Raw genomic sequence first — 26094 nt, forward strand, 5'->3', positions numbered from 1 at the left:
AAAGGTAGAGGAACTTATTCCATTGAACTAGGATTGCATTAATTTGATGTTAGTAATACATAGGTAAATGTGTTTTATATAAAATCATACCATTAATTTGAAATATCTTCCAATAAACAACTTCTAGGGATAATATTAATACCTTCAAAATGGAAATTTATAGTTTTCCCAAGTTAATCATGAAAGATCAGGTCAGCTTGTTCTATAACTCACTATCTACCGCTCATCAAAATGCTCAAGTGAAAAAGCAACATTCAGTCAATCATTTGCATGCTTTGTCAACATGTTACCAAATACATTTAGTGACACCTGAATGCACATGTGGAAAACTGTTACATGTATATATTTTTTCTTCTGAAATTTTGATAGATTCAGTAACACTAATGTTAAGATTTTCTTTACCTCTCTGTATGTATGCATAATAGCAGAACCAAGCAGAGCAACAGCTCCAGTAGAGCTGGAAGATCTAGTAACTCTGTTAGATCAGCTTTTCTAACAAATATTAAACAGCCAAAGTTACACTGAAAGTCCCATGTCTAGCAAGATTATTATTTGCTGCAATCTAATTATGGAGAAAACAATCTGATAACACCTATTTGTAGTAGCTCACCACTTCATACAAACTTCACAATTGCCAGATATTCACCGAAACCCCTTTACAAGGATTTCCTCATCTTCAAGGAGATCCTGTCTGATTATGGAGTCAAAAAAACAGATCTATAAAACTTTAACTAGCAATATTAAAACTTGTGTCCATCCACCTATCAGTGAGAAATCAGGAGCAGTGACAGGAACATGCTCCAGGAGTTGGAGTAAGAGCTGTCCTTGTGTTACTTATAATCAGGTTTTCTTTTTTTTATAATGGTGGATCCAAGAAAAAAATACTATAAATTCACACACACTGCTTTTAATTATTTCTAGGAACTTATTTTGAGGTTAAAGCATCATGAAAGCATATGTACCTATACATACAAACCTTAGACATGAACTGAAATCACCTTGGACTATTCTCTGTAAGTTAGAACCACCAGTAATCTGTAATTCCTCTTTTCTGCTTCGAGAAATTGCCATGTAAAAATAGGAAATAAATTTACTTAGTTTTAGAGATAATGGCTCACACTTAAAACCTGCCCCCAAAGAATCTCTCAAGAAAGACTAATGCAACCAGTTCATATCTATAAATATAAACTGAAAAGAATGGAATCCTCAACTGAGAAATTATTTCTTCAGTGTTATCTTCTGGTTTCAGGCACCAGTTTACATAATGGTTTGGATTGCTGAAATCCCTATTTGGTTATTTGTATAAAAACACTCTACCTTAATTTCAAAAGTAAATGCATAGCTTTGTTAGGGATTTGGCTATATATTTAATGTCCATTCAATGTTTTGGGAATCATCAATTGCTTGCTCTTGTTTAGTGTGGGAGTCATGTTTTGTTTAAGTGCATCACAGCCAAGATAAAGAGCAGATGTGTGGTTTGTGTCTTTGTCCATATAATTTTCTGTTTAAACCAAATGACATAGCTGAAAATAACATGCCCTGATTTTTCCTGATGCATGCAGCTCCTCCCAAGTTTAATAGGATATGGCCGAATATTTCTTCCCTTGAGGTTTCTAACCCAAAACAAGGTAGGAGCATGTGAAATTCCTACTGATAGTAAACCTCCACATGTTTGAAAGAAAAGCCCATATACCACTTTTTGGCACTAAATAAGAACATTATCATGAATGCCATGTCTTTTAAAGAATCATAATTGAACTCTTTTTTTTTTCTAAGATGAAAAATGTCCCAGAAATATTGGGGTGAAACGTGGAGAAAAATTTTACTTGGTGTAAAAGTTATAACCTCTCTACCAAATTTACATTGAACATCAGTCAGTCCCAAGAGAAGCTTAGAGTTCTACTTCCATCGCAGTGTGGAGTATAAATAAATTTTTAAAAGCTTGTGAGTGGCATAGGTGTCCTCCCACTATCTTTCTGTTACTTTCTTAAATAAACCGACTGGTACTTCAGTTGTTTGGAGGGTCTGGGAAAATACATAAAAGTAGTATTGTGATGTAGGTTTTTCCTGTTACTCCATGCTGACTTGCAAAAATTTGGATTGCCACCACCCCACCCCAACTACAGCACAGTAAATTTTCTTTGTTGGAACTCTTCCCCTTTATCTATTCACATTCATGTCTACTGGCACTAACAACAATCTGTTTTCTGTCTGTCCTTAGAGCAGTGAAGTATTTTCTGATTTCTTATGTCACCAAAACAGAAAAAAAAAAAAAGGAAAGAGGAAACTTACTGAGAGTAGAAGAAACAGAACTGTAAAAGCTGGACAATAAACTTTATAGGCTGCAGTGCAATGTTAATTCACATGAACATCTAGACTAAATATGTGCATACATATAGTCATGCATAAATAGGTGTTTTCATTTTAATATAGAGTTGTGTCCTTCTGCCTTCTTCCTTCTCCAAAAAAATAAAATAAAAAGGAAGAAATAAAAGGCACATCTTTGGCTTCCACCTTCCTTAGTTATATACAGGATGTTCCTTTTACACGTTAATGAATACAGATGGAGGAGGAAATGAGCAAAAGGAGGAACCAGGAAATAGCTGCTAAGCAAAACAAAATATATTAGCAATTTGTTGAGGAGTCAAATTGGAAGGGCTGCATTTTCAGTCCTTGATCAGAGTGATGAAATCGAGACTGTCCTAGATACATACATTACTAGCAAATAGAATTATCTTAATCATCTGCTCCAAATGAATTTTTTCAAGTTTCTGCATACATATGTGGAAGAAGAAATACAGATCAAGCTCACCCCTATTAGTATAATTCTGTAAGGATCCGGGGGAGGTTTAGTGGCTTTATTCTTTGGTAAATTCAATGAGAGCATCTTCAGTGAAATGTCGCTCAGTATTTCCCATTGAATCTCATAGCTCAACAAATTATACAAGATAGAATCTAAGACTGAACACTTCTCACAGTGAGTTTTGAGATGAACAAGATTATTCATTGTTCAATACCTGAAATAGATCCATTTAATTATTTTTCTATGTTTTCTCTGGGTGTCACAGGACAAAAAGCTTTCAGAAATATCCTTAGGTAACGTAAGTTGCACTCTTTTAAATGTGGATAATGAGCTCAAATGAATCTGTTTCAGAAACAGCACAGTTGAATAAAGTGTTTGAACTTGAAATTTTAGTAAAAGGTGCACTTTGTAGCAGAGGCCAGTTCTGTGTAGTCATAATTTTATCCTGTCAACATCTGCAAAGAACATCAGGCTCTATTCTGGTATTGCTATTTTCACAGCAATAATTGTGAATAATTGGAAAAGAAATGGCAGGCACACTCAGGGAGAAAAATCCCATCATTAAAAACCTGATATCTTCACAAAGTCAATACATGCTGAGAAAACATCAATTCTTGAAGGTACATATGTTCAAGATGACTCTGACACCAAGACTCAATGCTGCTGAATGACCATTGTGCCTAGGTTCAATGGTATCTCATCAGTTCAACAGAGATAATCTAGCTGGCTTATACAGAAACAGACTTGTGACACACAGTGCCATGGTGAATTGAGGCAACGATCTTACTCATAACTCAACAAGACAGCTACCATTTTAAAAGAGGGACAGTGGAGATCTTCATATCCATATTGTTTTGAGAATAATTTTTGCTTAACTGAATTCTTAATTTAAGGGATAATTATCTTTGCCTCTGATATAAAAATTCTAAACTTTTTCACTGAAGATGTCGAACCATTTCTAGCCAAATATGAGCCTTTCTTTGCTTTGTAATGGAAACAGAGTCACATAAACAACACACACCAATAGTCTCCTCACTTAGGGCTACTTTTAAAGTTGGTTGTTGATGTTATTGCAGTTTGAACCTTTCGCTGTTGTTTCTAATTTGCTGTTCATTTTCTTAAACCTATCCAGTTGCTCCCAAATTAGCTTTGTCAACAGTTTCTTCTGTTCAAGTTGCAAACCACAAGAGAGGTAGGAATTCTTGGATTCATACAGTGATTTCATGGTGTTATGTGTTGTGAAACATTGCACTGTATGAATCTGGAATATCTGTGAAGTGTACCCATCAGCCTATTGGTGAGGCATGTTGACTGATACCAATCAATGCATTAAATGGTACTGAGAATGTCATCTGTAAGAAAAAAATATGCTTCCCTCTGAAATATGACTACAATTTTAAAACACTGCAATATTTGTTTTCTGAAAGATGAATGTGTGAATTAAAAGTGATAAGAATCTAGGTTCCTATTTAGACCATGAATGTCTGCACTAACGTAGATATTTATTTGCATTGGAAATAAATAAACTCACCAAGAATGAGTTTCAAAGATGCTTTTCAGGAGGCCAGGAGGGCAGGGTCCATGTTCAGTGCCCCTTTCACTTTGTGACAAATGAAACACTTGGGAATTTTTGAGCCCAAACACCATTTTTGAATGAATTTGAAAAATACCAGTGAAGATCTACACTGGGTTAATTTTTTATTTTGATATGAAAATAATAATTACATCACTTTCTTTGAATGAAAACAAGCAGTATCTCATCTGTGACTCCTGAATGGCCCATTCCAGCTAGCATCTGTCATTCACAGACTGAAGATTTTTCAGGAAACATAAAGACTCCTGTTTTCATTTCATCATTTTCCTTTAAATGTCCTGTGTGACAGGTGTGTCTTGTTTTCCACCCTTGACTGTTGGGCATATGTTGTTCTCTTGGTTGGTTTTTCTCTTTCCCCATGAAACATCTCTTACAAAGGGATAGATTTATTAACGAAATCTGAACTTAGTTTGACCCTTTTGGATTAAAATGACTATAATAGCTTCCTTATTCCTTATTGAGTTTACTCAAGTCATTCCCCAGATTTTAATCAACATTGTTGAATTTTTCCTTTCTTGGCATGTAAAGAAGAGGGGAAAGACAAGGAAAAGGTCAGGACATGTGAAAGAGGAACCTACAGTGCTTTCCCCATATGTAAAACTTTTCTCACATGTGCTTTTAACAAAGAAACATTGAAGATGCCCTTTTGAAGGGAATCCAGATAGGTCTGAAATTTTGGCAAGTAAGTTTTTAGGAACTGAGGAGCTACAAGTTCAGAGGGTAACAAGCAGATTCGGAAATGTGATGTGTCATGGGGGCAAGTCTTAAAGCCACAGTGGGGATGCCATTCCTCACTATGCTATGCAAATCTACAGAAAGAAACAAGAGGTGAAGAAGGCAACAAGCAAAAGGGACTGTTACACAATCAGACTCTGTCATGTTGTGTGAAACATGCTGGATGTACAAGAGGCCCCTTGACCTGGAATCTGACCCTGCATCAGAGAATCTTTAGTTTCTTGAGGACACTGCACTAATGAGGTCCAAACACATCCCTGGAGGCAGGAAGCAGCCACCTAATGAAGTAGACTTATCAGAAAAAAAACCCACAGTGTCACTGAGCAGTGCGTGTGGAAGAGCTTCATAGCTGTAGGAGGATGCAAGACAGGGAAATGACCTGGAGAGTGCTGGAGCTTTGTCATTCCCACCTGCGCCGAGGAAGGCATCACACACTGTTAATGCCCCAAAGGGAAAATGCTTCTTAGAGGTTTAGTTTTGTTTTTGTTTCGTTTATTTGCCTTATATCTAAAATCTCTTTCCCAAATCATTTCTCTTTAAACAAATAAGATGAATTTTCTTTTTTTTTTAAAAAGATTTATTTATTTGCCTGAAAGTCAGAGTTACACAGAGAGAGGAGAGGCAGAGAGAGAGAGAGGTCTTCTATTTGCTGGTTTGCTCCCCAATTGGCTTCAATGGCCAGAGCTGAGCTCTTCCGAAGCCAGGAACCAGGAGCTTCCTCCAGGTCTCCCACGTGGGTGCAGGGGCCCAAGGACTTAGGCCACCTTCTACTGCTTTTCCAGGCCATAGCAGAGAGCTGGAAGTGGAGCATTACAGGCAGCGGCTTTACCTGCTGTGCCACAGCGGTGGCCCCAGTAAGATGAATTTTCTTATTTTTTTTTTTTAAAGATTTACTTATTTACTTGAAAGTCAGAGTCACACAGAAAGAGGAGAGGCAGAGAAAGATAGAGAGAGAGAGAGGGTAAGATGAATTTTCGTCAGCTGTAGGTTTGAATGAGTTTTCTTCATTTGGTGAAGCACAAACAAAGAAAAGAAATAAAAAGAGGAGAAGGGGGAAAGAGAAAGAAAGGAAGGAAAGAAGGAAGGAAGGAAGGAAAGGAAAGGAAAGGAAAGGAAAGGAAAGGAAAGGAAAGGAAAGGAAAGGAAAGGAAAGGAAAAAAGGAAAGAAGGAAGGTTACACCTGTGCTTCATTCAGAATGTTCTATGTTATTTTTACATTGTAGGTGATGTAAAAATGTACTTACAGATAACATGGGGAATGGTAAGAAAGAAGACTTAAAAGCGAAATTTCTTCTCCTTTCCCCTTCCTAACATTCTTTTTCTTCCATTGTCTTTGTCTATAACTTTTTTAAAAATTTATTTGAAAGGCAGAGTTAGAGAGAAAGGGAGAAGGAGAGGAACACAGAGAAATCTTCCATCAGCTGATTCACTCCCCAGATGGCTGCAACATCCAGGGCTGGGCCAGTCCAAAGCCAGGAGCCAGGAGCTCCATCCAATGCCTCTCATGTGGATACAGGGGCCCAAGCATTTGGACCATCCTCTGCTGCCTTCCTAGGCCTGTAGCAGGGAGCTGGATCTGAAGTGGAGCAGCCAGGACTCAAACTGGTGTCCATAAGAGAAGCCAGTGTCTCAGGCAGTGGCATTACCCACTACATCACAATGCTGCCCCCTCCTGCTTCTAAAATACTACCATAACTGCCTCATATGATGCCATGTGTACCATGTAAGTGGTACATAGTCAGATATAATATTTCTTTCTTATCTTCCCAGTAGACCAATAGCATTCAAGGTGCATGTATGGGGTTGGGAGGTAGATTTTACCCCCAAGGAGACATTTAACAACGTCTGAAGGTGTGTTTGGTTGTGGACACCTGGGGGTTACAACTGTTGCTAATGGCCCTGGTTATCCTACAGTGCACAAACAGCTACACCCAGCAGTCATTTAGTCCAAAATGTTACTAGTCTCAGGGTTAGGAAACACTAGACTCTGTGGGACTGAACCTCATTGATGGTGTCTCCTGCTACATGGTTCCCTGGTACAGGGTAATACTCCTCAACAACCATGTGTTGCCCATGCTTGTTGTGCCACAACATGCAAATGTAGTTTTGAGACCCCATTAGCTTTGTTTGTACAACAGTAATAGGATGTTTCTGACATATATATAGAATGAGAGATACAAATAGCAATGGTCTGCAGTGCAAGTTGAGATTTAAAACTATAAAACCATAGCGATTGTGGCTAGTGCTGTTGCATAAAAGGTTAAGCCTCCTCCGGCAGTGTTGGCATCCTATAAGGGTGCCATTTTAAGTACTTGCTGCTCCACTTCTGATCCAGCTCACTGCTAATGCACCTGGGAAAGCAGTGGAGGATGGCCCAAGTCCTTGGTCCCCTGCATCCATGTGGGAGACCTAGAAGAAGCTCCTGGCTCCTGACTTCAGCCTGGCCCAGCCCTGGCCACTGCAGCATTTGGGGAGTGTATCAGTGGATGGAAGATCTTTCTCTCTCCCTTTCTCTTCTCTGTCTATATATATCTGCTTTTCAAATAAAATCTTAAAACAGCAGTTTTTGGAAATCTGTTTTTTTCTACCTAAACTGATTTGTGTTTACTTGAATATCCAACTCTTGGCTAATGTAGTCACGAGCTTGATGGATGGATGTTGTTGTTGTAAATTCTTTGGTATATGGGATATAGCCCAACTCTCTTAGGGGCTTCAAACATGGAGGGATGGATTTTACCGTAGCTTACCTCTTTGTCTTCCTTTGTCTCTCATAGAAAGGTGCTTGTAGGATCCCCATTCATTCATTTGTTCGTTCACAACATTTTTTGAGTGTTTTTAGTATCTGCTTTAAGTTATCTGGTTACAGCTGTGGACAAAACAGATGGTCTGTCCTCATGTATTTGCACTCTAGGCACAGAGGAGGAAATTTTTTAATGTATGTTTCAGGTGTTTTAAATTGTATGAAAAAATATTAAACAGGTTTAAGAAACTGAGGAATTAGAGTGCTTGGGTTTGGGACTGTTATTTAGAGAGTTTTCTTTGAACAGAGACCTAAAAAAGGAAGTGAGGAGGAAGCAAGTCATGGAGATTCCTGGGGGAGAAGCACTCCCAACGGAGGTGACAGCAAGATCAAAGGCCCTAGGTTGTGCTTGGCATGTTTGAGGAGCAGCATGGAAGCGCTGTACAGCAAATGGGGAAGAGAATGATTGCATTGAGCCCACTGGAAAACCACTAGTCTGACTACGGGGGAATGGGTAAACCCCTCTTTTAGTCTATGAAAAAGGAAACAACTGGGATTGAGAGCAGAGTGTCTGGACCATATGGAGGTTTTGGAGGGATCACTGTGACTGTGGAAAGGAGGTTTATCCCAAGGGTGGAAGCCAGGAGAGCAGTTTGGGGACAATGTCAATCCTTCAGGTGGGAGAGGATGGTGCCATCGACTCAGGATGAGTTAGCAAGGATGGTAGGAGGTACTGATATTCAAAATGTATTTTAAAGGCATTGCCAAGAGTATCTGATTATTCGTGGTAGGGAGTTGGAAAAAGAAGTTTCAAGAAAAATTCCCAGTATTATAAGTTTTGAAATTAGAGGAATAAAGTCATCATTTACTGGATGAGAGGCAAGTTTAAGAAAGTAGCCCAAGAGCTCAGCTTTGAACAAGTTAAAGTTGAGATCTTTATTAAACATCCAAGTGAAGGTGTTTAAAAAGCAGTGGATACTGTATATGAGTATGAATAATGTCTTAATAAATAACTGGGGAGATGGTCAGACTGGAAATAAGTATGGAATGATCCACATGTAGATGGTTTTTAAAGTCTTGGAGCTGGGTGATAAACAGGTAAGGTGAATCTAAAGAGCAATGAGGGCCAAGTACTAAGCTGTCAGACATTCAAGGAGATGAGAATGGGGGGAGAGAGAGAGGAGAGAGGGAGGGAGAGAGAGAGAGAGGGAGGAAGGGAGGGAGGGAGGGAGAGAGAGAGGGAGGAAGGGAGGGACGAGGGAGGGAGAGAGAGGAGAGAAGAAGGGAGGGACAGAGAGAGGAGAGAGGGAGAGAGAGAGGAGACAGAGAGAGAAGAGAGGGGGAAGGAGAGAAGGAGGGAGGGAGGGAGAAAGAGAGAGAGAGAGAGAGAAAGCAATGAGGGATAAGGAGGGAGGAGAATCAAGACAAAGGAATGAGGCCTAGGTTAATCCTCGGCCTTGTGGCGCCGGCACATCGGGTTCTAGTCCCGGTCGGGGCGCCGAATTCTGTCCCGGTTGCTCCTCTTCCTGTCCAGCTCTCTGCTGTGACCTGGGAGTGCAGTGGAGGATGGCCCAAGTCCTTGGGCCCTGCACCCCATGGAAGACCAGGAGAAGCACCTGGCTCCTGGCTTTGGATCAGTGCAGTGCGCCGGCCGCAGCAGCCATTGGAGGGTGAACCAACAGCAAAGGAAGACCTTTCTCTCTGTCTCTCTCTCTCTCACTGTCCACTCTGCCTGTCAAAAAAAAAAAAAAAAAAAAAAAAAAAAAAAAAAAGAGGAATGGCCCAGAGCACCTGCTGGTTGAAGGTCGTCTGGCAACCCAGAATGCCAAATTTAGGTTTATGACCATGAACAAGGGACTTGTTTCAAATGATTCCAGCCACATGCTGTGGAGAGTGGAATTTAGCTGGAATCAGATTTCCCAGGAGACTGTAAGGAGGGCGGGGGTATAACAAAAGAAAGAAGTTCCAAGGCGGGAGCGTGGACTCTACACTTTATGAGAAGAGAAGGGAGGTCAGAGACGTGGAGAATAAATGATTATTCAACTATTGCTTCTTGGCCGTTTGGCTAAGATCAAGAATTATTAAACTACTAATATCCCTTCAGTGTCTTAATATGATATTGCACCTAAAATTGTATCATTAATAATCATTAATGGGTTCTGTGCCTGTGTTGAAAGACAAATACTAAAGTGTGGTAAATCAGCAGAATACTGAAAAATAGTATAGCTATCTACTAATTATATTTGAAATGCCTCACATGTATATCAAGCTTTTGTGTTTTTGAAGTAACTTTCAAAGACCTTTTTCTCATTCAACCTTCTCAAATACGTCATGGTCAGAGAAGGCACTTTTATCAAAGTCTCAAAAGAATCCTGGGAGTCTTAAAGTATCAAGTTTCATTGGCCCATTTTTTTCTGGATTATAAAATCCTTTAATGTTTTTTGGTTTTTTTAAAGATTTATTTATTTATTTGAAAGTCAGAGTTACACACAGAGAGAAGGAGAGGCAGAGAGAGAGGTCTTCCATCCACTGGCTCACTCCCCAATTAGCTGCAATGGCAAGAAGTGTGCCAATCTGAAGCCAGGAGCCCAGAGCTTTCTTCTGGGTCTCCCACACAAGTGCAGGGGCCCTTGTCAGGACTCGGGCCATTGTCTACTGCTTTCCTATGCCATAGCAGAGAGCTGGATAGGAAGTGGATCAGCCAGATCTCGAACCAGCACCCGTATTGGATGCTGGCACTGCAGGCAGTGGCTTTACCTGCCATATCATAGCACCAGCCCTAATCCTTTAATGTTGATAAAACATCTTTATCCATATACCTTCCAAATGAGTTCATAGTATTATGGGTTTAGCTCTGAATTGTTTCTTGTGTAATTATTTAAATTTTCTGATCAAAATGAATAAATTATTTTTCAAGCAAGACCCATAAATAAATAGCACCACAGAAATGTGTAGTGTTCACTAAACTCAAACAGTAGTAGGCAACAGTGTCACATTTGACATATCTGTGGAGGTTCATGGAATGGGCCTTAAAGTATTGAACTTGGATATTTTACAGGTACATTTTTTCTTGGATAAAGGTTATGAAATGGAGCTGAGCAAATAATACCAGCCATTGGCAGGTCCTACAGGGTCCCTATAATACCGCCAAGGACCTATGTTATGAACTATGAACGTTCTCTGGCCTTGTTCCCCGCATTTCCCCGACATCATGCTTTTGTGCATTCTTCCCTCTGTTCATTTCACCCGAAATGCTCCTTTCACCCTTCCTTTAAAAAAATAGTTTTTTTCAATTAAAATAAACAATACCTGCCCTCGAGGAAGATTCAGGGTACAGATCCTGCAGGACACTTCCCCTAATTCCCTTCCCGGTAAATGATTTTCTCCTTCCACCTAGATTGCTTTGTGTCACTGCTCTGCATTCTTAGCACATAGTACTTTGTTCTTTTAGTTATCCAGGCACGTTTGTCTCACCTACTAGGCAAGTTTCCTGACATCCAGCTTCTGTGTAGTGCCAGAGAGCTCCTAGAATGAATATTCGTACGTAAAAACTGCACTTGAAAGAAAAGTGGAGTCATTGAATTAGATGCATGGAGGACCAAGCTGGGGTTGAAGAACCCGCAGAAGGATGGCCAGGAAGGAGCCTCTTCATCCCTGTGGAGCAACAAGGGCTCCTGGAGGCTCCAGGCCAGAACAATGTTTTACTCAACTCAGTGGAGGTAGGCTCTGGAAGCCTAGTTCCCAAGAGAGACAGAAATGCCAGTATAAACAATTTGTAACTCAAGAAGTTTGATGGTTTTGAGTGAAATGTACATTGTTTTCCAAGAGAATTTCTGTAATTTTATTATTTTTATTATTATTATTTGATAAGCAGAGAGAAAGAGGACACAGGCAGAGCTCCCATCTGCTGGTTTATTCCTTAAATGTTCACAAGAGCTAGCATTGGGACGAGCCAAGGCCAGAAGCCAGACACTCAATTCAGGTCTCTATCTTGTTGACCAGGGATCCAATTGATTGATCCAACATTGCTGTCTCCTAGAGTTTGCATTAGCAGGAAGCTGGAGACTGGAACCAGAGCTAAGAATCAAACTCATGCACTGGATTGTGAGACGCAGGTGTCCCACCCTGTGTCTTAACTGCTAGGCCAGACATTTACCCTTATGACTCTATTATTTTTGGTGGTGTTGTTATTATTAACTTGGCATGCTTTAGCTACTAAATTTATTTGTTTTCCTACTCCATCTTCTAATTTGGAGTTTCCCACTGCCTTTTTTCTCCCTCTGGCTCCTCCCTATCCCTATCCCCATCCCCACCTCCTCCCTGCATATGTGTACACCCTGTTACAGCTGACTTCAGATGAAAGAAGCGGCTTCACTTCATGATCTTTCCTGTCTTCTTTCCTCTTCCTTAAACAACTGAGATCTCCAAGGTGCTGACCTGAGTATCTGCTATTCTTTACTATTTCCAGTGTCTTCCTCTGCTTTTTATCCAGATTTGATTTCATTCCATCAGGATCTTGGTTGCAGCTCTTTGATAAATAAATCCACACTGTTCTGATGAGTGGTCACATATGAATTAAAATAATTTTAAAGCTTGTCATTTCTCTGTATTATTCCTTTTTAAAAACATACACTTCTACTCTAGTGATCAAAATGCAATATTCCCAAAAGTGAATGCAAGCCAAAGGAGAAACTCAGCACACAGCATAGTTCCCAGGACATAAGAGACCAACTCAATAAAATATTTATTGAATGAATGAGTGAGTGAGTGGGTGACTGTGTTTGACTCCCTAGTGGAATAAGCAAAAGCTCGACATTAACGAGAGGGATGTTTCTAGGCAAACACAGTTTGCAGGATCATGTATGACTCCTTTACCCCTGTATTCTGAGAAAACAAAACACTTTCTTCCTCATTACATCTCACATTTTAATATGAAAATTGAGTTATACCAACAGAGGCTTTGTCCTTGGTATTTCATTTGAAATGTTGGAAGTAGATGGATAACTTCTGGCTGTGTTCCAGATACAAGAAAGAAGAAACACAGTCATCCCTCAGCCCTCCACAAGGCTCCCATCCTCTTCTCTCCATCTCCTATCTGGTTCCTATCACCATTATGCCTAAGCCTCAGAGGGTAGGGTTAACAGTCAAGAATGATGAAGAAAACAAAATTTTGCAATGCAGTAACTGCCTAGCTCTTTTATGTTTTTCCTAAGCAAACTTTGCTTGAACTGGAAAAAAAAAGAAATCTTAGAAGTACTTGTTTAATACCAAAAAATTTCTTGTTTGTTGTGTTTTCTCTTCCACATAAACATGCAGACTTGCTCTGAAGAAAGGCTCAAGAATGCCATATTTTCGTTTTAGTGTTAGGTGGGAAAAATAATTAAATGTCCATGATTTCTATGAAAACGTAACTGAGTTATTGTCTTGATATAAATGGTGATGAGACAAAGGAGCCAGGGTATGGCAGAATCCGATCTCAATGCTCACATGCTCCCCTCCCTCTTTTTAATACTGCAGATATGAAGAGAAAATGGGGGAAACAATGCAAAGATAGTAAAACTCTCCATGTACAAAAATTAGAATTTTGTATCAATGGAAACTGAGCCTTCCCAAAATTTAAAAGGTGTACACCTGCAAATGCTTCTGTTCATCTTGTCTGCCAAGAATTAACAATCTTCAGTCATGTTCCGAATGTCCGACCTTTCTAGCCTGCTTGAAACAGATGCTATTTCCACGCCAGTCACAACCACCTGTTGTCACCATGTGTCATGCTGAATCACATGTATGTAATGTCATTCCACCATCTTTTCTCCATCCCTCATTTTATCCAAGCATGTAGTGTGCTGTTACTCTGCTACTGTATACACTCTGTATACATTTCTGTTCTTCCTTGCAAGACTGTGAATGCTTCGGCCACTCCAATCGATGCAGTTATATCGATCTGCTAAATACAGTCATTTGCGTGAGCTGTAAACACAACACTAGAGGGCAGCACTGTGAGTTATGCAGGCTGGGCTACTTCAGAAATGCTTCTGCACAGCTGGACGATGAGAATGTGTGCATAGGTCAGTTCCATTATAATTTCAGCTATAGTTCTGTGCCTTTCCAGCTATGGGGAGCTATTTAGGGTGGAGAGGTTGGTGGTTAACACCAGAGCTGAGCCAGAATGCATTTCCTTCACGGGGCAAAAATTCTTGTATTAGACTTGGAATTCACTATACTTGTTGAAATCATAGCTTGAGTGCATATTTTGAATCCTTATGTTGTTTTTGCTTTAAAATGATGATCTGAGAAATCATGTTTAGGAGATGAAGATTTTTCTTTTTTCTCTCTTTCTTTTTATTTTGCATGAAATTTTAAAACCTGGTAATTTTGACCTGATCATATAGCCACAAATTATAGATTCAACATTCAAAATGGAAACTCATACAGAATTTAATTATAGTTATGAAAAATGAGAGTGCAAACTCTAACACATAATTGGTGATCAACAAGTGTTGATGGATTTAAAATGTCGCCATTTGGAATTGAAAGCTACTAGCAACTGGTAATGTAGAAGTCTGCCTTTTTCATCCATAGTAAATGAAATTCCATTTATTGGATTTTCCTGTAGTCCCCCCAAAACAGGAGCAATTTCTTAAAATCATCCTAGGCAATTAATTCTCATAGCTTCCTGGGTGCATGAACCCTGGAAAACTGGGTCCACAGGGTCCCTTGAGCAGTGCCTCTGCCCCCTTGCCAATGACTACTGCACCTGTGACCTGAAGAGCACCAGGTTCCTTTTTCACTCAGAAAAGGGAGGCCAGTGGAAAAATAAGAAACAATAAATGGAATTTCATTAGTAATTTACTCCTAAGCAATGCATATATTTGAAATGCTGAAGGATGTGTTAGCAGTTAGCTATACAGACAACCAAATTAAATAGAGTACACAGCTGAAAAGTGACAGATGATCTTTTCATCAAAAAAGGAATCTATTCAACCTGCATTTCTGGTGTCATTGCTCTCTGATTGGATTGTCAAGATCTTTTAAGTTTTCACAAAGTGTCACATAAAATAACTATACAATTGTTTTGGATTAAATTGGGCCATGTATACATAATATCATTTATGTCCATAGTATTTTCTATTTTTCAAAGTGCTTTCTTATTTATTATTTGTAAATTAGAAGCTGGAAACCTTGGTTCCAAGTCCCAGATTGCTAATTAGTATCTGGGTGCCTTAGGTAAGTCATTTGAGCCACCTGGACATAACAGGAACATGTGGCATGCACAGGAAACACTTGATAAACTATAAACTGATTTACAATTTTTAAAATTTGACTCTCATGAACAAACAGTGGGGTAAGTATCATACCAAATATTTCCCTTACTTTCTAGTTGAGAAAAATAAAACAAATTGATCCAAATCATAAAGCTTTAGCAAAAGGATCCCCAACTTCCAAGCTTGAACAATTTATCCCCACCTCTCTGGCACAATTAGCAGAGCTATGCTTTTCAGACTGGTACTTATGGTACACATTTGGGATGACAGCAGCAATTCCACTATGAGCTTATGAACAGAAGTCCATTTGCCTTCATAACACTTGGGTGGCAAAATTTGTGGATATTAATAAAACCCAAAAGACATGGAGCTGTCTGAATTCTGAATGCAGAGTATGTTTCAACTGAATGTCATTTGTAAAAATAAATAAATGTCATACTATCAATATGGAAACAACAGAAAAAGTAGAATACTTAGGAACACAGGAAGAAAACTGAATCACTTTTACAAAATACACTACATAAAAATGTTTTATAATATTTGCTGTTATTTTAAATAAATCAAAGAAGAAGGTCTGCAAAGAAAAGGTTTTATATATAAAATGTCTCATGGCCTATAACTTAACAGTATCCCAATATATTTTATTCAGAGTACTCTATTATTATGAAGTTTGACCTTTTCTCAGTCCTAAAGTAATCAATGAACTACAAAGTGCTTCTCCTTATCCATTATGAGAGTTGTAGTTTTTTTATAAACCTGTATTCAGTTGTACATGGACTGGAAGATAGCCCATCCTACTTTTGTCTTATAAATCACATAAACTGCAGATGAAATATGGAAGATTTAATAGCTGTTTTATGTTTATTTTACTGAAAAAGCAAAAACAATTGTTTTCTCCATTTCTAGAAAATATGTTAATTAAAATTATAAACCTTTGGGGAATTTTATTTTATTGAACAAACATATTTCTATTTAGCATTTTATATTCCTCAACCAAATAAAATTCTTCAAGACAAAGATGAGCATTCTTAGTTATCATTAGAATAATCACATTATCCACGCCCCCTACATACACACACCTTAAAATCCCTTTACCAAAAGTGAAAAATTAGTTTTTTAAAATAATCTGTATATTTTGGCTAACAGATAAACAGATATGGGCTTCTATCTTTTTTGTATTCTTACCATGAAACAACAACAATTTCCCCAAAGAGTGATAAATTTCATTTCCCGCACTGGAGAAACCAAGATGGGGATGCTGGCATTGCCTGTGCACAGGGCTAGAGCTAGGGTTTGCTCTGGAGGTTCTATTGCCACATTTTGCTCTATGAGACAGCATGAGCCTGTTCATTCTTTTCCATATGTAAGCTCCCCAAAGGGCTTAAGGCAGAGCTGAGAATTAAATTTAAGAGGTTTCACCACAAGTAATTGAGAGTTAATTTTAATACTATTTTGTATAGAAAGCACTAATGAAAATGAGTGGCTGTTACACGACTTTCACGGATTAGGCAGTAAACTTGGAAACTTTGAACTTCATCTAAGTCTTCTCTAAATTAAAAGAAAAAAAGGCAGTTTGCCAATTTTCTAACAATTGGCAATCCAATTCACCATCCTAGCTGTGGAGAAACAGCTCACATCTTTGACAAAATGTAGTCTGTGTTGAAATAGATGTTTTAAAACACATCATTTTCTATTACAGCAAATATACAATGCAGCTGGCCAGTCCTTTCTGCCAGTGATGGCTGCTTTGTGATGCCTGGCGAATTTACCTATTTTTCATACAAATTACAAACACAGCCCCTTCTCCAAAGATGCATGTAATTACTCTGTGATGACCCAACAATTACATGAAGATGACATCCTTGCATGCTTCTGTTTCATATAAACTTGAACATTAAGCAGGAAGCTGGAGGATACATGGTCTGTGACCTTGGGTAATCACTGTTAATAATCCCTGCTAACAAGCTTTGCATCAGAATGAAACACAGAGTTCAGCAGTCGCTGCTAAACATATCTCAAAGTTTTGATGTATTATTTTTAATTCTCCTTGAAGTCCAAGATCAGGTCATCAGAGTTATCTTATGTATATCAAAGTATACACAAGCACTTTTAATAACTATAATTCAATCAAACCTCCCAAAGTATTTCATGTTGCTTGGTAATCTGACAGTCCTGCATAATCTTCCTAGTTTCACAGAATAAAATATGACCCTCCAAAGGCATTCTCATTACCCCACATCTACCATTGGTCATGGTTCCGTAAATGATATTTTTCTAAAAAAGAATTCTTTGTATGTAGACTGGAGAGTAGACAACATAGTCATTTGTACATAAGGTGGAGGCTGTCAAAGAAAAATAAACTTCAAAAATAAAAATATCCCTAAAAGAGTGTGTGAGGAAGCAAGAAAATATTCTACTTATTTTTGTACTAGTCAAACATATATTGTCCTGCCAGCAGACACTATAATTTGAGATTAACATCTCAACTATACCTATACTGAAATTTATTTTGGGTTCCAAAATTTATTTTTCTTTCATTACTCTTAATTTAGGTTTCATAAATACTGTACTAACATTCCTAGGCAATGCGATATCTAAAGGCTCATCACAAAACAGTATATACATAAAGAAGTTAAGGTACTCTCTCAAAGATAAAGTAAAATTATCTTTAAATGAGCAAAGTGCATTCATATTGCACTTTTAAAATACTCAGCAATTCTCAAATATCAAGTGTAACAAATAAGCCCATTTGAATAATCTAAAACAGGTAGTATGGAGATAGAATGTTGATTTATCCTTGATACTCGAATTTCTCATAGTGTTCATTAAACCATCTGAAAATGTTCTAACAAATGGAATCTCTATTATGGTCTGTTACCAGTGAAAAGCACGATGTCTTATTTCCTTGGAAGTTTTCAGTTGATTTCCTCCCATATCATAAAAATGGTATAATGGAAGGCAGGGCAAATAAATTAATGGTGCAGAAATGGCCATATTTGCCAAAGCATTTCATTAATGGACACCTTTCTTCAAGTAAGTGACTCATTTAAATAAGTGATGCTCCTATGTTGATAACCTATAAGCCATGCAGACTTGTCTCCAGCCTGTGTGTTGTCTTGTTTCTACAGAGTGTTATTGTAACCCTTTGGGCTCAATCCATGATCGTTGTAATGGCTCAGGATTTTGTGAGTGTAAGACTGGAACGACAGGGCCTAAGTGTGATGAGTGTCTGCCGGGAAATTCCTGGCACTACGGCTGTCAACGTAAGTAAATCTGGGAGCTGCCCTCTGCCTGCTGCAGCATGGCTGATTCTGCTTGTCTAGCCAGTGCGTGCAGCTTCTCAGAGCAGAAAAAGACCCAAACCACTGACAAGCTTTAAAAGCTACTTAATGCTCCAGCCCCATGTGCAGGAGAGCAATCCATCAGCTGTCCACCTGGCTTCTTGGAAGCTCATCTTCATCCCTTCTGATGGCTGGAGCAACTTATATTGAAATATTGTATGGAGATCCATGTACCTGGCCAGACCATAAATTAAGTGCCACAATAGGGACCTGGCTTGAAAATCCTCCCCACAAAATGAAGGGTGATATGAACGTGGTTAATATATTTCCTCAGCTGAAAGCTACCCTAGAGATCCAGAGTTCATAAATTAAATGATATCTACATAACTTATTACCACCTTGCTGTCAGACCCATCACTGCATCTTAACCAAAAACCTAAAGGTAATAAATCTAAGGAATATTCAAATGCCAAGGTAAAATAAATGACAAAAGTCAATATTGATTTTCAGTCTCTGAGGTTAGGTACCATGTGGCGAGCCTCAGATAGATGCCATTTGGTTCAGCCTCATTTCTCTGGAGATTATGAGGTCTTCTTCAAAGCTTGTTGAGGCAGGTGGCTTGTCAGTGTATACACAGAGCAGAAATGTAAAAATCCAAGCAAAGGTTTCCTTCTGTCATTCACAGACTTTTCTCTTTTTGAATTCCACATGAGCCTCCTGTTCCATCTATACATAGTTAACTTAAGAATATTAAAGAACCACAAGGTTTATCCCCTACAGCAGCACAGTTCTGTAGAAATAACACATGCTATTTGTGTAGCTTGGAAATTTTTGTAATCCACATTAAAAAAGTAAAAGGGAAATAGGAGAAATTAATTTTTACAACTTATTTGACCCAAAATATAGAAAATATTATCATGTCAGCATATAAATAATATCAAAATTATTAGGGATGCATTTTCCATTTTTCCTGTACTGTCTGTGGAATTGCATATATATTGCATACTTACAGAGCATGTCAATTAGGATCACCCATGTTGCAAGCCTCATAGGCATATGGGTCTACTATACTGAACAGCATGGCTCCAGATTTCTTTTTGCTTACTTTTCACTTGAAAAAAATGTCAGCATGCAGGAACTGTTTAGAGTAAATATCTATATGAAATTATATATTTCTATAATATAATAACTTTGATATGCTGAATAATAAATTCTAAATAATGACTATCATCAATTTCTTTAGAAAATTGTATATCATATTCTATATAAAATGAAAGAATGTTCTATATACCACTTGTGGAGTGTATAATTATCTGACAGCAAGTCTTCTACATAATTTAAGCCAAATTGCCATGGGCAGCAATGAACTATGGCAATGAGTTCAGAAGTGTGGAATTAAGCAATTCAAGACTAGATGGCATCTAGGAGCTGTGTGCTAGAGAAGGGCACTGAAAGGTAGTAAGATAGGAACTAGGCAGCACACGTGCCTAAGTTCTGGATAAAGCAATGGTTTAAAAGTCTTGTGTGCCATAGTGTTTCAGCAATCATAGTCATGTTTAGTTGTGTTGTTAGAGCCCAGGGAGCCACGTGAAGAGCCAGGACTCAGAGGGCAAACATCAGTCCCAACACAGCTGAATCTGATGGCTCAGAGTAAGCAAACAGTCAGAAGGGAAGGAGAGATAGGCAGAGGAAGGGTCAAAACCCCAGGCCTTAAGACAAAGGAGAATTTGTGATGAAGACACAGTTCTTAAAGAGAGCATCCATGTGAACTCTCTGATGCAGCAAGATCTGATGAATAGGTTCCTGGGGTATAACCAGGATAAGACTTTGGAGACAAAAAGAAATTAAACTTGCCTGGATGAAAAGTATCCCCCAAAGGGCCTAACCCAGTCATTCTATATTAATTATTTGGAGTATTTGAAAAGATATCATGTCACCAAATAGTCTCTTCTGGAATCAGAAGACTGGCTTCAAGCCTGACCCTTGCTTATAAAGGCCGTATGATACACGGGTCACAGAATCTTCTGTACCTCAGTGTGAGCACTTTGTATGGCTGTTGCTGAGATGATGGCAACAAAGAGATTCATTCTTTTGACTATGTATTGATTTCCTACTATGACTTAAGCATTGGGCTAATGGTAGAGGCTGCCAAGATAAAAAAGAGATAGCTGTTTTGGACATACAGATATGGAGTTCACGATTTGGGAGGCTAGCATGTAACCCAACAATTATAATCAAAGGAAATTAGAACTAAAGAGGAGATATCTACACGTTGGTTATTAATGAAGCCAAGATGGGGAGTAAGGCTTCCTGAGAAATAGTATTTAAGTCAAATATGGGAATTCATGTGAGAAAGAACTTCTTGGGCAAAGCTGCATGAGATAACACTCTGTTCCAGAAATATCGAATAACTTTCATAAGACTAGAGTAGAAGCAATGTGTATGCATGTGTTTTAACATATTCCAAACACATCTTTCAGCTAACAAGAGTTTTTCTCACTCTGAAATTTTCTTTCTCTCCCTTAGGCCCATCCTAGGGCTAATATCTATGTCAAAATATAAAAATTCTGAAGTCAGTAAAGGATGACTTCACCAAGATGTCAAGATGCTTTTCTCTGGAAGCTCTTAAAACTCCACCAACATCCAGCCAGTAACAGGGTAACACCTGTCATAGCAGGATGCCGTCAAACCTGCTCTAGTATTGTAGTAGGTGTCCATTCTGATTAGTTTGTGCTGGTAGCTTGAAAAACATTTTGCATATCAATGTTGTGTCTTCACACATAATTGTACTCCAAAATGTCTCCCAGATCAATCTCTCCCTTTCTCATCCCTGTCCCTTACAACACACACTTCTGTTGGCCTTGAATTGGACTCCTTGTATTCATCACAGTATCAGTGACAGAGATATTAACCTGGAAACAAGAACCACTGCTCAGGAGGAATGCAATGGTGGAGTAGTGGTGTCACTGCCAACAGTGACAAGTGGCAGCCACATGCTAGAATAAGTAGACATTCATTTAGATAGAGCTGCCAGGAGGACTGATATAGATAACAGAAAGATTCCAAGGGGTCCAGGGCTCCAATATTAAGGACTAGCACAAGGAACCATGTGGAACAGGAATCCGAAAGGACTCACATTTCAGAAAAGAAAATAAAGAAGATATGCAATCATATGCTGTCACTTACATCCTGAAAGTAGGCTTGGTAGTCATACCAAGATAGGTTTTGACACCATCTCCAACTCTCACCACCTGCAAGAGTTGAAGGAAATTACTTGAACTCACTAGGCCTGGTCTTCATCTAAAATCATGGATAATAATTGGATCCAACACATAAGGTAGCTGCAAGAGCCAAGGACAAAAATGAGCGTGGGCTATAGTGCATATTAAGTCCTCAATCATTATTCCTTAGTTATAAGCACACGGTGATTAACAAAGAACAAGTAAGAATCCACATCCAAAAACTTATATTAGTGCGGAACTTGCAGCAAGACTGGTCAATACTGAAGTATCAAGCTTTTGACCTGGGGCTTCACAAAGCACCTTTGTTAGAGACAGGTATGATTCAAGAAACTGAAGCAAAGCTGACCCCAAAAGCTATTGTGTGGCTTCAGCTGTGCAAACTAAAGAACTCTAGGTTCATCAGTGACTTTCTGCCTGAAGAGGCCACCAATTATGTGCTCCATAAATCTAAGCTGTTCTCTGATACAAAAGGTGAAACACTTGAAAACCACCTGAATAAACGGTGTTTAGACAGCATGGAACAAATAACCGAGGAAGAAAACAGAAATAAAAAGATTTCAAGGAGGCCCAACAGAATGAAAAATAGTGTGGAGGTTACCCAATAGAAGAATAAGATATTGAGAAGAGAGAGAAAATTCTTTTTTAAATGCCCCGTTTTTGAATAAGAGAAGAGGCAATAGCTAGGCCCCAGAAAATAAACTTGAATTTTCCGAAAAGGAAGCAGCTTTCTATGCTTCACATAAAAAATGAAGGGTTAACCCTTGCTACCAGCACCAAAGATTGGGCATAAGGAGGTTTGTGAGTTTTCAGGTTTTTTTTGTTTGTTTGTTTGTTTTGTTTTGACAGGCAGAGTGGACAGTGAGAGAGAGACAGAGAGAAAGGTCTTCCTTTTGCCGTTGGTTCACCCTCCAATGGCCGCCGCGGTAGGCGCGCTGCAGCCGGCACACCACGCTGATCCGATGGCAGGAGCCAGGTGCTTCTCCTGGTCTCCCATGGGGTGCAGGGCCCAAGCACTTGGGCCATCCTCCACTGCACTCCCTGGCCACAGCAGAGAGCCGACCTGGAAGAGGGGCAACCGGGACAGGATCGGTGCCCCGACCGGGACTAGAACCCGGTGTGCTGGCGCTGCAAGGCGGAGGATTAGCCTAGTGAGCCGCGGCGCCGGCTGAGTTTTCAGTTTTTTAACATGGGAATAGCCACCAGTAGAATGAATGAGGCTGGTGAATATATGTTGTCTGCCTGGAGGAACATCCTGCATTGTTTATTAAAGGCACTAATTGTTACTCATTTTTACCTAATTTGTGCGACTATTATTAGTACTTTCAGAAGGACTCATAGTCTTGGTCTTTGAACTAAGATCAAAAGATATGTTAATGTAAGTTGAATGGCATAATGTTGGATGATAACAGAGCTGTAGGATATAAGTACATGGGACAAAGGGGAGACACAGTCAGTGGCTGGACCATGGCCTGCAATATTAGAATATGGGTCCTTGCAAGGGAGCAGGACATAGGTCACCAAGAACAGGAAAGCATGTATTTAGAGCTCAATGGCCCAATCAGTAAGATTTTTCATTAAATTTGAGTGGAATATATGGGAAATACTCTGATAAAACTGTCAAACCACATACTGTAGCACACTATAGAATTGGAAAAAAAATAGATTCAAAAGAGGAGTAAGAGAAAGTTGTGTAAACAGACTTATAACTTACATCCATCCCTTTACAGAGTTGGCCCAATAACTTGGGTAGTTGTCTATAGCTGCTATCATAGTGACAAGACTCATTGGCCTAAAACAACAGAAGCCACTGTCTTACAGTTCAGTGGTAGCAGTCTCACTCAGAGACCCTTCTGCAGGCTCCAGGGGAGAATCTGCTTCCTTGTCTTCCCTAACTTCTAGAGATCCTATGCTCCCCTCCTCCATCTTCAAAGCCAAGGACTTCTAAAGACCTGTGCAAATAACTGAGTCCTCACAGATAATCCAAAATAATCTCTACAACTCAGGGTATTTAATTCAAGCACATCTGTGAAGTCTCTTTTGCCATATAAAATGATAGGCTTTGGGGATTAGCATGTAAACATCTTCAAAGACCCATTTTACTTATGCATTTATTTATTTATTTTTAAAAATTTATTTGTGTATTTGAAAGGCAGAGTGACATATGAAAAGACAAAGAAAGAGAAAGCGTTCTTCCCTTAGCTGGTTCACTCCACAAATGATTGCAACAACCAGGAGTGGGCCAGGCCAAAGTGAGATGCTAGGAACTCCACCTGGTCTTCATTGTGGGTGACAAGGACTCAGACCATCATCTGCAGTCTTCCCAGGTTCCATAGCAGGAAGCTGGATGGGAAGCAGGTTAGCCAGGACTCAATAAGGTACTCTGATATGGGAAGCAGAAATCCCAAAAAGCAGCTTAGCCCACTATGCCACAACACCTGCCAAAAGGACCCATTTTATACTGTCAGCCACAATAATCAGAATGTAAATGTTTAATGCCAAAGACAAATATGTGAATATCATGGGAAAGAAATGCAAAGGATGCATGGAATGAAGACATACAAGAGTAAAATGTACTTAAAAGGGAAGATTTTAAAAGTTAAGTAGGTCAAGAAGATATAGACTTGTATTGTGGATTAGAAGGTTGAAGAGTGAAATATTTTTCAGTAAAAACCAAAGACCACATAGAAAAGGTATTACAGAAGTTTCTTATAAACCACTTGACCACTTAGAGGAAAATTGGAAGAATTCAAATGCCATATTATATTCCAAAATAAGGTAATTTGAAAATCAAGATAACTGCTAACAATGTTGACTTTCATTGATGGGAATTTCTTCACCAAAGAAGCGGAAGAAATATGGGGGAGGTATTTGACCCAGTGGTTAAAATACCAGAGTGCCTGGATTCAATACCCAGCTTCCTGCCAAAGCAGCCCCAAAGAGACAGAAGGTGATGGTTCAAGTCATTGGGTTCCTTCTGTCCATAGGGAGATCTTGATTGTGTTCCTAGATCCTGGGTCCAGCCCTGGCCCAGGCACAGACATGGCAGTCATTTAGGGAATGAGTCAGTTGTTGGCAGTTTCTCTCTCTTTCCAAATCTCTTTCTCCCACCCTCTCAAATGTGTACATAATTTTTTAAAATAACAATTACTATATAATGTAATTTTTATTAAAAAAAGGAGTGGGAGAAGTACTCAGGAGAATGATTAGTACCACTTAGTGGTTGTGGGGAGATGACAGTGTTACATAGAGAATAAATGCTATTTTTAAAAAAAGGGGTACTGTCCCAGATATTGGGGAGAATTGAAGATATTCATGGGAGAAAAAAATAGAATCCTGGACTCTCTTTAAAAATATGCATGAGTACATGTGCACACACACATTCACTGAATTTTTTAAAAAGTAAAAGCATGCGTTGTTTCCAAGAGATAACCTTGAGCAAATGGGTGTTTTCTAAAGTAATCAATATAACTACCCAAGAGTTTCATTTAGGAGATATTGATGGGCATGAATTTAGCCCTACTATGTGGAAGACACTGTGCTGGTAAAATTAGGCTTACAAAACCGCAACATACAGGTGGCAAACCTTTATTAACTTTAGTTCAAGCTACAGAGATATAGAGTTGTTTTTTTTAAAGATTGATTTATTTGAAACAGAGTTACAGAGAGAGTTCTTCCATCTGCTGTTTCACACCCCAGATGGCCGCAACAGCTGGAGCTGCTCTGATCTGAAGCTAGGAGCCAGGAGGTTCTTCTGGGTCTCCCACGCAGGTGCAGGGGCCCAAGGACTTGGGCCATCTTCTACTGCTTTCCCAGGCCATAGCAGAGAGCTGGATCAGAAGTGGAGCAGCCAGGACTTGAACTGGTGACCACATGGGATGAGGGCACTGCAGGTGGCGGCTTTGCCCGCTACGCCACAGCGCCAGCCCCTAGAATTAAGTTACCTTCAGGTTCAATTCCAGACAAAGGTATGTCCGAAGTGGCATGGAAGCTAGCACAAAGGTCAAAGGAGGTTACAGTTCCACTTCCACAGCCTGCATCAAAATCCAGACCTCAGAAACAATAGCTGAGCAGAGCAGACAGTGATGCAGGAGAGTTCCCTCTTTGAGGAAGCATTTTCATGGAAACAAGGCTATGATGAGAATGCAGACCAGTGGCTTCAGAAAGACAGAGCAGGGGCCATGGGTAAAAAGAGGGAGGTGGGTTTCTTTTTCTTTTTCCTTTTTTTATTTTTGACAGGCAGAGTGGACAGTGAGAGAGAGAAACAGAGAGAAAGGTCTTCCTTTTCTGTTGGTTCACCCTCCAATGGCCGCTACGGCCAGTGCGTTGCAGCCAGCACACCACGCTGATCCAATGGCAGGAGCCAGGTGCTTCTCCTGGTCTCCCATGGGGTGCAGGGCCCAAGCACTTGGGCCATCCTCCACTGCACTCCCGGGCCAC

General features: G+C 39.3%; 1 protein-coding gene across 4 annotated transcripts in view; it reads left to right on the top strand.

Annotated features, from left to right (window-relative positions):
* Nucleotides 1-26094, top strand: part of NTNG1 (netrin G1) — a 396875-nt gene that overhangs the window by 328833 nt on the left and 41948 nt on the right. For 2 of the 4 annotated variants that reach the window (XM_062191854.1, XM_062191855.1), the window contains exons 6-7: nt 13770-13937; nt 18263-18397. The exons of 1 other annotated variant lie outside the window; for it this stretch is intronic. In XM_062191854.1, the coding sequence (XP_062047838.1) occupies nt 13770-13937; nt 18263-18397 (303 nt within the window). The remainder of the gene's footprint in view (nt 1-13769; nt 13938-18262; nt 18398-26094) is intronic. One more of the 4 variants, XM_062191856.1, reaches the window with a different exon arrangement.

Source organism: Lepus europaeus, chromosome 5 (genome assembly GCF_033115175.1).
Source record: "Lepus europaeus isolate LE1 chromosome 5, mLepTim1.pri, whole genome shotgun sequence".
In the NCBI taxonomy this organism is placed as follows: Eukaryota; Metazoa; Chordata; class Mammalia; order Lagomorpha; family Leporidae; genus Lepus; species Lepus europaeus.